The 14588-nt window shown below is 39.3% G+C and overlaps 1 protein-coding gene across 1 annotated transcript in view; it reads left to right on the forward strand.

Annotated features, from left to right (window-relative positions):
• Window positions 1–424: 424 nt before the first annotated feature.
• The window catches only part of Stac (SH3 and cysteine rich domain), a 140614-nt gene continuing 126450 nt past the window's right edge, over window positions 425–14588 (forward strand). Inside the window, exon 1 of the mRNA XM_027932560.2 lies at window positions 425–668. Within this exon, the coding sequence (XP_027788361.2) occupies window positions 558–668 (111 nt within the window). The 5' untranslated portion in view covers window positions 425–557. The remainder of the gene's footprint in view (window positions 669–14588) is intronic.

The raw sequence follows: 14588 nt of genomic DNA on the forward strand, positions 1-14588 counted from the left end.
GGGAGACCTTGCAGGTGGTCCCTCCTGGCCATTGTCATTCATGGTCTTCTATTCTTTGGGGTTTGGTCTGAATTCTCACTATCCCACTTAAGGAACCACCCCTGACCCAGAGCTGGTGGAAGCCCAGCCTCCGGCAGAGCTCCGGTGGGCACTGCCAGCCCGCCTGCCCTCACTAGTCCCTACTCCCTGCGCTGGCCGCGCGGCCCCGCCCAGAGCCACTCGCGCCTCCCCCCTCCTCCCGCGGGCAATCCCGAGCCAGCTCTCCCGCGGCCGGGTGGGTTGGGTGGCTGTCACGACTGTGCGGTCGCCAGCGAGGTGGCCGCGGGCGCGGCGGGGCGGGGCTGGGCGCGCTCTCCCCCCCGCCCGCGGAAGTGCTGGGGAGGTGGGCAGGGCCGGGGCAGGGGTGAGGCCGGAGGAGGGCAAGTCGGCGGCTGGGCGAGGATGGAAGTCCCCGGGACCCGGAGCTGAGCGACGGAGCGCGCGGCGGGCAGGCGCGCCGGAGGAAGGCGAGCTTCGCTGTTCCTCCGGGAGCCCAACACCGTTCCAGCCCGGCCACGATGATCCCTCCAAGCGGCGCCCGCGAGGACGGCGTAGATGGGCTGCCCAAGGAGGCGGCGAGCGCGGAGCAGCCGCCCTCTCCTGCATCCACCAGCAGCCAGGAATCCAAGGTACCGCGCACACTTGCCCCAAGAGAACACAAACTCACTCTGCCCTCCTCTCCCTGTCCACCTCTTCTCCTTCTTTCTGGCGCTTGCGCTACAGGAGCTGAGACGTGTCCCTAGTTCAGCCAGGGCTCAAGGACTGGCCCTCCCTTGAGACTTGAACCTCCAGCAGGACCCGCTGCTCAGGATGCTGGACCTCCTCCCTGTGGTCCCAGCTTTGTCGCCCACACAGACCCGAGCCTTGGCGCTGGGCTCCGACCCTGGGAGCTCACGCAATTCATATTGACTCTGGATTCAGAGATCGATTTCTTGAGGCGGGTGGAAGAGGCTTGGTGGTTCTGTGTTTTGAGCCCGCTTGTGCCCAAGCGCATGTAGATTTTAGGGGGGGCTTTTGAAGACCGAGGGATGGAGGCAGCCAAGGGATACTCCTTCAGAAAATCCTGGGCACGAAGCCAGCAAAAGGTCTCATCCCAAGGGTCTTAGAAACAGAGCCTTTGCTTAACAGGGCTCATCCCTAACTTCAGGTAAGGATAGTTTTAAAAGAGAAATACTGGGCAAAGGGAAATACTGCGTTAGTGAGAAAGTTGGTGCTTCTCCTGTGGAAGTTAATACTCTAAGAACTTACACTTGTCTTTATAACAGTCACTAACACATATATACAAAACCAACCCCGCAGCACTTCTCCTGTCACTATTACACTTCCTCTGAAACTTGCGTGGGTGCCAGGCACATGTTTGGAAATCTTGGAAGAGAATCAAGTAAAATGTGGTTGCTAGCAGTGCATGCCAAATGGCAACTCAGCTGGGAGTGGAAATCGTAAGATGGGGTTTGTAGTTATATGGATTTTTTTTTTTTTTCAGTGCAGGGATCCTGGCTCCTTGTACAGATTTGTGTGTGTGAGGACCCCAGGCATTTTTGGAATGTGAGGCTGTCCCTGTATAGTAGCAAAGGAAAGGAGGATGTCAGTGTAGAGGGTAGGTCAGATGGGGCAAGGAAAAGTACAATCCTGTCTCCATGCACACACATCCCCAGAGCCACTGATGAAATCAGCAGTATCAGAATCAACCTAAGTGACTCTGGGGATTTGGTGGGGTGCTGGGCACTGCACATTTCCCAGCCTCCCAGAGTTAACCATCAAGGATGGTAATCTTTGCTTTTTTATTTTTATTTTTTTCTGTTAATCAGTTGGCTGACTCAGGGCATGTGTTAAATTTTCTAAGAGTCAGTTGGAAATGAGGGCAAAAGCCTCTCTTCCAGGATCATGGTGAAGCATACATGAGATCGCCTAGTTTCCATCCTGGTAGTATCAAGACTCTGTATTTTTCCTTTTCCGTTCTGAGGTGGAGGTGGAATCCATCACATCGCAGATGATCCACCCCAAAGCAGGCTCAAAAATCACATACGCACTACCTTTCTTCCATCTGGACGTTTGAGGAGTCTCATCGTTAACCATCAGTTCTAGAAGCAATGTGGGTTAGCGGCCATTTCAAAGGTGATCTAGAATTCTGTAAATGAATGTACCTAAATGCAAGAGGGACACTGGTGTGAAACTTTTTGAACTGAGCCTGTTGCTCTCCTGTAGGTGTGTTCCGAAAAGGGCTTAGCATTTGGGTAAACAGCAGCGTGGTTCAAACACACTGTATGGGTTTGCTATTTATAGATGTTCTAATGTAAATTATTTGGCAAAGCAAAAACCTCATATGTAATGCCCATAATTATCCACCAATTTATCTGGCTTATAGTTTCAGATTTATATAAGTCGGTTTTTCTCAGTGTGGTCTACACACCTGATGTGTGTTTGTACATTCCCAAGTGTGCTATCAGAGCTTAGTCATCTTTGTGAGAGATAAGCATGGAAGGGCCCCAGAGTCCCAGGAAATTGAATACAAAATAGCGTGCCTGCATCTGAATGTTTCTTGGCATAGCATTCATGCTATCTTCAAAGGGCTCCAGGGCCCTCAAAAGTGGCTACATTGCTGGAATGGAGGATTGTGTAGCAAGGGAGTAGGATGGCATGAAACAGAACTATCTATTCCTTCCATACCAGCAAGGCCAGATTGTAAAGTTCATTGACATTGATGAAGATCTTCCATCCTGAAAATACGAGCCCCATAGGAAAAATGTGAGCAAGGCAGTTGTGATCGCTCTATCTTACTATCCCGTGAAGTGCACTTATTTGTCAAAGATAAACAAGAAAATAAATTTCAAATGTATCACTGCAAAAAATGTCACATAAATGAGGTGATTGATATGTTAATTAGCTTGATTTAATCATTCCACATTGTTTTTCCATATATCAAAATATCATACTGTATCCCATAAATGTAATACAGCTGTGATCTGTCCATTAAAAATATTAATCAGGGCTGGGGTTGGAGCTCAGTGGTAGAGCACTTGCCTCCCAAGCATGAGACCCTGAGTTCGATCCTCAGCATCACATAAAAATAAATAAATAAAAATAAAGATATTGTATCCATTTACAACTAAAAAAATTTTTAAAAAATATTAATCATATTTGTTATAAAATACTCCATGAAACAAGCATGATTCAGGCCCCTCTGTGCATTAAACTTCCTCAAGGAAGACTTTTAAAATCACTTTTAAAAAACATTTTTCTTCGATTATAAAAATAACAAATATTTTATAGATAGGTGACAAGTTCATATACAAATAAAGAAAAATAATCACCCCTTCACTCACAATCCAGAGACAACAACTGACAGCACTTTGATCTCTATCTTACATCTTTTTCATCTATTTTTATTTTGCATGGTTGAGAGAACAATGCTTGCTATTATTCATTTGGTAAGTGATTACTGTAAGTCAGGAATAACCTTAATCTTCAAAATAGAAGATTCTGTTATTATTTCCATTTTAGGGATAGAAAAGTGGGAGCTCAGAAAGGTTAGATGACTTGCCCAAGATCATGTGACGAATTGAGTGACAAAGGCAGGCAGGACCAGGATTCAGGCAGCATGGCTTTCAACTTTTCTGCCACTATCACTCATACTTGTGCAATGTTTTACCTCAGGCCTCTTTTAAGCCTAAGGATCCTACACGCCACTAAAAGTCATATGCAATGTGTCTTCTTAAAATCTTTTCCAATAAATTCAACTGCAATACCACGTTAAATGATTGATGGCCAATTCTTGTCCAGCCTCTTTGTATTGGCTTTTGCTACTCACTCCCCAAAAAGTGTATTTATGGAAGTAATTAAATGGAGCATCACAGGATCATCTGGAAAATGGGACCATGAAAGACCCTGCAGTCCACAGGGTCCATAAAATTTCATAAGATACCTAAAATGTCATAGTACATAAAAATACATAGACCATCTCCAGATGTAAAATGAGTGCATAAAATGTCTCCAGAAGTCCATTTGCTTTGCAGAGTCTTTGAAATGCTAAATCCTAGAACATTAAAATTGGAAACATTGGAAATCATCTCTTCCAGGTACTTTTTAAAATTATGGATCAATTTTTGGGGAAATTTATCTTATTGTAGAACATTTCAATATACACAAACGAAGAGAAAGCAAGTATAAGGAACTATCATGGATCTAATTGCCCAGGTTCAGTAATTATCAGTTCCTGGACAGCATTGTTTCTACACATCCACCATCACCACCAGCCCCCATTCTCCCACACGGAATCATTTGAAAGCAAATTCTAGCCATGAAGTTATTTCACTGGCAAATATTTCAGGTTGCATCCATAAAAGGGGCTCTTTTTGTAAATATGACTATGATCCTATTAGCACATATTCCAGGTGTTTCTTCTGGTCAAGGGTCATATATTTTTTTTTTTTTTGGAGGTACATGAATGGTCTTTGGAAAAGCTGTGAGTAAACAAAACCAGCATTCAAAGTTGCACATGTGCAGGCATTTGTGCCTTGTCTGGGGAAAGGATTTATAGCAGACATCAGATCCATAAGGGTATATAACCTTCAGTGGCTGTTTCTCTCCCTCTCTCACCTCCTACCTCTCTCTGTCTCCCTCTCTCCCCGTCCCCCTCTCCCTCCTTTTCTTTCTCCCTCCTTCTCTTCATCTCAGAAATTGGGAAAGAGAGGAAGTGACTTGTTTGAGATAGTTACTGGCAATTCTTCTGTCTAAAAACCCTGTCTTGGATTTTGGATATCCCAGTACAATTTCCTCAGAGAAAATTCCTGTAAGCACATGTAGTAATGAAGTTTAATGTAATTGTGGTTTTTCTTTTTTATTGGTTGAGTTGAGAAAGTTTGAAAACCACTAATGTACCCCACTCTACTGTCTTTCCATTAACTATTCCAGAAAGACCATGGTCTAATTTATTTTCTAAGTGCTAGACAGAAATCATTGAACCAAAGAAAAATTTCATGTTTCTGTGACCACAGGCAAGTTCCTTATGTCTCCAAGCCTTGGCTTCCTCATCTATAAAATGGAGATGCTAATGCCCAATTGGTGTGGTTTTTCTGTAAAACCTAAGAAAGTGTAGAACACGCACTATATACTTCAAAAACATATAAGCATGAAGCACTGTTTGTTTTCTCTTCTTATTTCAAATTGAAAGACACCTACTACTAGCCAACCCTAAATGTCATCATTGGAATAATTGCAATTGTTGCAATTGACATTACAATAGCATGTCTAAGTTTGTTCCCTTTGGACTCTTAGTTATGCTATTTACTACAGTGAGATCTCGCTATTTTGCATCCCCAAGACCTATAACATGTGACTTCATTTTTGAAAGTGTGCACCCATTGCCCCAATGAAGCCATGAACCAAGGAGCCAGCTCACTCCCGAATGATCCTCTCTGAACCTATAGCACCATCTATCCTAAGGAAAAAAGTCCCTAAGGATGAGGAAAAGCCCTGAATCTCTCAGAAATCTTTCTGTATCTGTCCATAAATAAGTATTCTTGAATGCCTACTTTGTGCCGCACATGCACCACATCAAGACATGAATCTGTTATTAAAAAGGAATTTAACTTCTACTCAGGAGAGAAGATGAAATAAAATGGAACCTTGGCTTTGCACCCAGATTGCCTAAGGAACCCAGACCAAAGGCTAGACCTCCTAATTTGTAATCTCTGGGAAAGGGTTCCAGGCATCAGTATTTCTTAACCTTCCTTGATTTTTTTGTGCCGAATAGTTTGAGAAACACTGGTCTAGACTCTAAGAATTGTAGAATGTCCACGAAAGCAAAAGTCAGTGTTTTCCTGCCACCTTCTTCCGGTTCTATCCAGGGTACTTGAAATATTTGCTTGTATTTTCTCTGTCCTCTTCACTTCCCATTCACACTTCAATCCAAAGAAACGGCATTGGCAAAGGTTGCCTGCTTGTTGTCCCCAATTTGGCCAAATAATGTTAAGCATTACTCAGAAACAGCTGGATTTACAAGGCTGACTCTGTCCTTAATGAAGTTATTTCTCTGCTTATAAAAGTACAATGTACTCAATGTAGACAACTATAAAATAGAAAAATATGAAGTGGACAAAAATTCATTCATCAACAACCCTGAGATAAAGACTGTTAAATTTTTTACTGTATTTTCACACACACACACACACATATTAGTTATACATGGACACAATATCTTTATTTTGTTTATTTATTTTTATGTGGTGCTAAGGATCAAACTCAGTGTCTCACATGTACAAGGCAAGAGCTCTGCCACTGAGCCACAACCCCAGCCCATACATTTCTTTTCTTATGCAGATACCCACTGAAAATAAAATTGAAACAGTGAATTCCTAAGTGCCCAGTATGCTTTTTCTTCCACCTAATGGTTTACATATATAGTTTTCCTATACATGATATTCCATTTCACTGTTCTACCACATCAAGTTCATCAGCCCCTTCTGACTTCATAGTTAATTTCCTTCCTAGATTTCACACATTTAAAAATATTAAAATGTGCATCCTAAGGCAAAAACATTATATGTATTTCTGATTAGCTTCATGAGACATTCTATTGTAAGTCTGAGTATGAACATTCCTAAGATATTGCATTCTCATTGTTACTTTCTCATGGAAAGTTCTGTTTTGGTCTTACTTTTTTTTTTTTAGTAAACTTTTCATTGAAATCTAACACCACAACAAAAAGTACACACACAAAAAAAGATTACAGCTTCATGAATTTTTCAAGACCTTTTTATCTGTATGTAACTATCACAAAAAATTACAAAGTCGAATGTTGCCAGCATGCCAGAAACCTCCTCATGACCCCTATTAGTCACTGCCCTCCCTAAATTAAAAATATCCTTATTTCAAATAACATGAATTTTGCTGATTTTTGAGCTTTGATAAGTGGAACATAAAGTGTACACCTTATGTGCCTGGCCTTTTTTTTTTTTTTTTTTTTTTTTAGTTGTAGATGGACACAATACCTTTATTTATTTGTATGCAGTGCTGAGGATCGAACCCATTGCCTCACATGTGCAAGACACATGCTCTACCACTAAGCCACAACCCCAGCCATGCAACATTTTATGGTGAGGTTCATCTGTGCCACTTGATGCAGCACTAGCTTTCCTTTTCATTGCATGAAGTAGAACACAATGTATTTACTCATTTAACTGTTGATAGACATTTGAAATGTTTCTTATTTTTTGCTGCTGCAATCAGTACTGCTATGAACATTCTTGTGCCTATTCTTTGTGACACATATGTAGTATCATTGGGTGTATACCTAGAAGAGGCATTGCTAAATTATAGGATGCATATGTTCAATTTAATAGATACTGTCAACTTCCCAAAGTGACAATAGCAATTTACATCTCACCATCAATATATAACAGTTCAATCTTCTCTTCATGCTACCAATGCTTGGTATTTTCTCTTTCTCATTTTAGCTCTCCCATAGGTGATTCATAGTAGTTCAATGTGATTTTTAACTTGTATTTCTTTAATAACTGAGTTTAGCAGTTTTGCACACAGGTAATGCACAGAGTTTCTGGTTTCTCCACATCTTTGCCACCACCTGTTATATTCTGCAGTTTTTGTGTTTTTATCTTAATGGACATAAGGAGGTGTCTTCTTGTGGTTTTGATTTGCATACACCTGTTTAGTGATGGTCAACATCTTCCCAGGTATTTATAAGTTGTTTCAATATCTTTTTTTGGAGATAGGTCTATTCAAAGTGTTTGAAAAGTTTTTAGTTAGGTTGTTTGGTTTTTTTTTGTTGTTGTTGTTGTTGATTTTTGAAGGACAAAGAAGTATTGAATTTTATTATTTTTTTAATTGCATCTGTTCACTAAGGAAGGTTTTTTCTACTGTTGTCATTTCTCTTTTCTGAATTATCAATTCATGTCCTTGTCTGTTTTGATCATTTTCATGCATTTTCTATTGATTTGTAAAAATTCTTCATGCATATTAAAATAATGGTCTTTTGCATGGGTTATAAATTTGCTCTTCAGTTTTGTTTATTACAATTTTAACTCATATTTCTTTTCTTACAATGTTAATTGTCTCAAATGTAGTTAGCTATAGTTTTTTTTTTCATTTATATTTAGAAACATGTTTCCCACCGTGAGATCAGAATTCCCACCCTGAGATCAGAAAGATATTAATCTATATTTTTCTTTAGATCCCTAATATATACTTTTTATTTTTATCACTTTAATCCATCTGGTATTTATGTCATTATGAGGTATGCAGGAACTCTAATTTTTCCCAAATGATTAATCAGTGTTTTTAAACCATTTGTTGAATAATTTATTCTCTTTTCACTGATTTGAAATGTTACATTTATTATGTAATAGATGGTAATATGTACTAGGTTCTCTTTTAGAGTCATCTGTTATAGTCTAATGACTTGTAACCTTCTTTTTTTTTTTTTTTTTTGATTTAACACTATACTGTACTTTTGCATTACCATTACGTTTTCAACTATTGTAGCTTTATAATAGAATTTGATCATCGATAATGCAAGTACCCTTTGGTGATTTTTATTTAATTATCTATCCATACTTGCCTTTTGGCTTTTCTATCAAGTTATAAAAATAATATTTTGGTGAAAATATTTTTTATGATTAAGATATTCAAAATCCTTTCTTCTAGTTTTTTGAAACATACAGTACAAAATTGCTATTCATAGTCACCCTACTGTGCAGTAGTACACCAGAGCTTCTTATTCCTATCGAACTAAAATGTAACACTTAAGAAATGATAAAGATTTGAAGAGATAGACATATTTACCCTGATTTAAATAGTGCACAATGTATACATGTGTTGAAATATTACACAGTACCCCATAAACATGCATATTTTTTTAATTTTATGTATCAGTTAAAAAATTAAATTCTAAAAGCTACAATGTTTTTAAATGAATCAAAATAATATTTTAAAAATAATTGCATGGAACATTGGGGATAATTTTAGTGAAATCTTTGTAATCACGTGATTTTTCATCCAGGAATATATCTCTTTCACTTTGAAATGTCTTTTACATCTCTCATAAATGCTGGGAAAATTTCTCTAAATATTTTCTGCCCAATTCTATGTTAGCTTTTTCCTGGGTTTCTTAATGTGATTGGGTTCTATAACAAAATATCATAAACTGAGTGTTTTGTTTGCAAACAACAGAAATGCATTTCTCATAGTCCTAGAGACTGGGAAGTTCAAGACCAAAGCACTGTCAGATTTGGGGTCCACAAAAGCCTGTTTCCTGGTTTGTAGATTATGCCTTCTATTTATGTCTTCTTTTGGTGGAAGGGGCAGATCAGCTCTGCAGGGCCTCTTGTGTGAGCACCAACCCCTAAGTGCTGTATCCTCATGACCTACTCAGCTCCCCAAGTCTCCATCTCTTAATATTATCTCATTGATGATTCAGTTTCAACAAATTAAAGGAGAGGCAAACATGAAGAGCATAACACTGGGTATTTCATCTCTGAATAACTACCAAGAAACATTCCTTTCCTAGTTTCTAACTGGTGTTAGTTGGCACATAGAAAATTTTACATTAATTTGTAATATAAGATCTTAAAGATTTTATTTCTTATTCATTAACAAAGAAATTACACCAAAAGATGTAAAAATGGCCAGCAAGTATGAAAAGATGTTCAATATTGCTATGCATTGGAGATATACCAACTAGGAGATACCACCTCACACTCTTAAGGATAGCTATTATAGAAAAGACAAAAGCTAGCCTGGAGTGGTGGTGCGCTCCTGTAATCCCAGTGGCTTGGGAGGCTGAGGCAGGAGGATCATGAGTTCAAAGTCAGCCTCAGCAAAAGCAAAGTGCTAAGCAACTCAGTGAGACCCTGTCTCTAAATAAAATACAAAACAGGGCTGGGGATGTGGCTCAGTGGTCGAGTGCCCCTGAGTTCAATACCTGGTGCCCGCCCCCCACACCAAGGTAAAAGACAGGAGCTAACAAATGTTAGTAAGGGAGTAAGAAGAGAAAATCCTAGTACGTCACTGATGGGAAAGTAGGTTGGTGCAGCCAGTATGAAAAACTGTATGAAGTTTCCTAAAGAAATAAAAATAGAACTGCCATACAACCCAGCAATCTGTTCTGGATACATACTCAAAAGCAATGTAGTCACTTCCTTGTGAAGGTATCTGTGTTCCCCTGAACCTTGCAGCAAGCCAAGACATGGACACAACCACAGTGTCCACTGAGCATGAATGGAAAGAGATTATGATATAAGCACCCATATATGTGCATATGTATACTCCAATTTGTGTGTGTATTTGTGTATGTGTATATCACATATGTACACATGAATACATATATATAGGAATATTATTCAGGCTTTTAAATGTAGATCTGCCCTTTGCCACAACATGAATGGATCTGGAGGACATTATGCTAAGTTAAGAAAGAAATGTAACTGCATGATCTCATCTCATTGAAATGTAGAATACAGAGAGAGAGAGAGAGGGAGGGAGAGAGAGAGAGAGATGGTGAAGGAAGCAGGGGTCACCATCAGGTTGGGGTAGAAAAAAATGGGGAGATGTAGGTCAGAGGATATAAAATAGCACATACATAGGATGAGGAAGTTTAGAAATGTAATGTGCAACATGAGAAATGAAGTTAATGAAGATGTCTTTTATTATAAATTTTTTTCTTAAATAAGATTTTAGCTGTTTTGTCACCCACAAAAACATACCTTTATGAGATGATAGAGAAGTCTATCTGTTTCACTATAGGTACCAGTTTACTACTATCTGTATGTATTATAACTTCATGTTGTAAACTCTAAATACACAGCAGGAAATTTATTTTAAAAGATATTTTAACAGATAAGAGTTAATTAGCATGTGCTAAGTGCTTGACACAGTGCCTGGACTATAGTAAGTAAGTAGCAGCTATTATTATTAGATTATTATCATATCTACAGTAATAATTCAGTCATAGTGCTGTAGGTAAGGATAGGGACTCACTATATTAGAACTCCTCAATACGATATTAGTGGAAATATCAGACTGGTACCTGATTTATTTTAAAGGCCACTAAAGTTTTAAGTGCAACATACCATGGTGTTGGTGTGAAGGGTGAGCAGTCGTTTCCAGGAGTGTCTCAGACTGAATAATTAAGGACACTTAATTGGGCGGTGCATTACAAGTTCAGCTTCAAGACAACTTCATTTCCAAATAACTAATCCCAGAAGATCCCCTTCTACACAGATTTCAGACTCTCCAGACTCATACGCACAGTTAAACTGTGATAGTCTTTCTTGGTTAAAGATAGGTCATGTTCCTAACGTAATGAGAATCTCCATCAGCAATCGATGGGGAATGATTTCAAATGACTTTTGGGCAAGTACTGAAATAATCATGTGATTTTTTTTTGTCCTTTGGCCTCTTTATCTGATGGATTATATTAATAGATATCCTAAAATTAAACTCTTCTTCCATTCCTGGAACAAGTCCTACTTGGCCATGGGGATTTTAATAAACTTCTAGGTTTTGATTGCCAATGCTTTATTATTTTTACATCTACATACATAAGGGAGATGATTCTATATCTGTCAGTTTTGTGTTATTGGTTGGATTTTGTTTTTGAGGATATGCCAAGTTTTTTAAAGCAAATTATTTGGAAAGATATCTGTGCTTGGTTTGGGTTTTATCTGTGGAACAGTTTATAAAACCCAGAATTAATCTCCTATTTGAATTTTTTGGGGTTGGGGGTGAAGTACCTATAATATCTAAACTTAGCACCTATCTTAAAATTAAAAGTTCAAAGTATTTTTTCTAGTTTTTATTCTGTTTTGTTTTTTTTTTCAAATTGACTTAAGTCAAATTTGTCAATTTCAGTTTTGCCACAAAATTGTCCGTATCATTTGACTTTTCATCACTTCTCTGTATGGGGTCATAGTAGGACAGCCCTGGGACCTTCCCTTGGTCACTATCCCATCTTTACTCTGGTAGGCATCCTATAAGTCTCCATCCTATGAACCCCCACTGTGTAACTCTATTTTTGTCTAATTGTTGTCCCTTAGATCTAGGAGCATTAGATCAGGAGCATTAAATACCAATTCTCAGACCTCTACCTTACCAGAATAAGGACACCTTGCTCATTCCCCAAATCTCTCCCATTCTTGGTTCTCTGCCTCGTGTTCTTATAGTTCCTCCCTGGTCCTAATGGCTATCTCTTCCTTCTCCACCCAGCATTCTATTTTTAGCCCTCATCCCTTCTCACTCTCTTTCATCTCTTTGGTTCTTCATGGGGATAGAGCTTATTGATTCTTATTATTTCATTCATCAATTGTTAACTCCCAAATACGAATCCATACTGGACATCTCTCTTCTAAGCTCTAAACCAATATATCCACCTGCTGTTTGGACAACCTCTCTTTATGCTTGAATTTTAAATTCAACCCACCTTTAACTAAATGCATTATTTTCTACCTCACTTCTTCTTATGTATTCTTAATTCTTTGTGATCACCCGTAGATACGCATCATCTGTGGAGTCAACCAAACTGGAAAACCAGAAGTCATCTTTCATATGACTCTGAGGAGGCCTGAGCATGGAGGAAACTATTTGGCGTTAGGTGGACTGGAAATGCATTGTCTCTTGAATCTGGGAGGGTGTTTCTTCTGTTAAAAAATGAAACTCATACATGTTACCTGTTTTTAATGTCCTTCATTGCCAAAGTATTGGTCAGCATGCTTTCCTAAGGTCTGAGAGCCAATGTGACTTCCTGAGTTAGTCAGCTTTGTGTCGTGGTGAACAAAAGTACCTAACAAGAGCAAGTTAGAGGAGGAAATGTTTACTTGTCTCACAGTTTCAAAGATGTTAGGACATGGTCAGCCTGTTCTGGGTCAGAGGCAAGGCAGAACATCATGGTGGAAGGGAATAGTGGAGGAAAACTGTTCAGCTTGTGGCAGTTTGGAAGCAAAGAAAGGGAGGAGCTAGTGAGAAGATAAATATTTTCAGGGAATACCTCCAGAGACCTACTTCCTCCAACTAAGTCCTATCTCCAGCTATCAATAGATTAATCCACCAAATGAATTAATGTTGTCCATTCATCCATCAATGGCTTGATCCATGAAGTGGATTAATGAGGTCAGATAAGGCCAGAGCCCTCATGATCCAATCATGACCGTAAAGCCCCATTTATGTACCTTTGCTGTATTGAGGACCATGCTTTAATCACATGAGCTTCTAGGGGACATTCCACTTTCAAACTATAATACCTAAGTATGAAAGATTGATCTCAGACACAGGAATTATACTAAAAAAGAAGGACCCAGAAGTCCTGCAAATTGACATGAGAAAAGTGAAAAGATCTCACTTTCCCTCTTCCTGTACAACACTCTCAGTTTTAACAGAAAGAAGTGACTTATAGATCTTTGAATAGAATCTCATCACATCCTTTTGCCTAGAGATTCCAATCACCAGAAGTGTCACAGAGCTGCAAGGCCCCTTCTTCTCCCACAGTCCATCTCAATACATGTCTGCTTATCTGCTAATTCTCCCCTTGCCCAATCTCCCAAGAGGTCAGTGCCCTCCACTCTACCCTCTGGAATTCACCATTTAGCAACATCCTCTTTATCCTCAACTTCTTCTCTGATGTGTCATTTACTTCTGACCCTATAGAATTTTCAAGTGGTAGCTCTTTTCTCCTTCTTTGAGCCTGGTGGCTACAGAAACAGACTTCTGCTTCCAGATTATTGTACCTCCTCACCTAAAGCTTACAGCTTTCAAAATCTAGGCCTTCAGGCTCTTTCACCCACTGCTGTCACCAGCAGCTGCTTATCAACCCCAAGGAGGTCTCCCCTTCTCCATGAGGTAGAGCCAGGTTCAAGGTAGAGCCAGGTTTATATTAATTCACTCTATCACTACTCCTGTTAAAATCCTTGGTGATTTTCACACACTGATGCTGGGACTCTTCCAAATATCCTGACTTCTGAGATCTTAAACTTTTCTCCTATGATCTTGTATTCCAATCTTTTACATGTCAGCCACCCACTTCTGTGGGAATTCCCAAGCCTTTGCCTGCATGGGGATTATGCCCTTTCCATAATTTCCAGAAACTATGCCCTTTCTTTCACGCTTCCTACTTCGTGACTACCATCTCATATCTTTTGTCAGAATTCCCTTTAGCACTTCTATTGCAAAATGTTTCACCCCACTGGAGCATAAAATTCATTAAACCAACGAGCTTGCCCTCTTTTCATTGATCTTTATCCATTTTATCTTCTCAGATTCTACTTTTTAATCATTGTAATTAGTCTCTTGGAAATATTCCCAACCCTCTTGCTCCTGTGTCCCTTTGTTTAGAGTCAAGGAGAGAAATTCAACCTACCTAAAGCCTATTTGCCATAAAGTTGTGTACCTGTACTCCTGGAGAAACTAGAGAAGATGGATGAAAAAAATACATAACATTATTTTAAGCAGTGATGAAGTTACACAGAAGAAAGAGCACAGGCAGAAAGGGGTGTTGAGGGATCTATAGTGTATACAGCATTTCAGTGGATGTGTGTGACTGTCTC

This window comes from Marmota flaviventris, chromosome 1 (assembly GCF_047511675.1).
Source record: "Marmota flaviventris isolate mMarFla1 chromosome 1, mMarFla1.hap1, whole genome shotgun sequence".
Classification (NCBI taxonomy): Eukaryota; Metazoa; Chordata; class Mammalia; order Rodentia; family Sciuridae; genus Marmota; species Marmota flaviventris.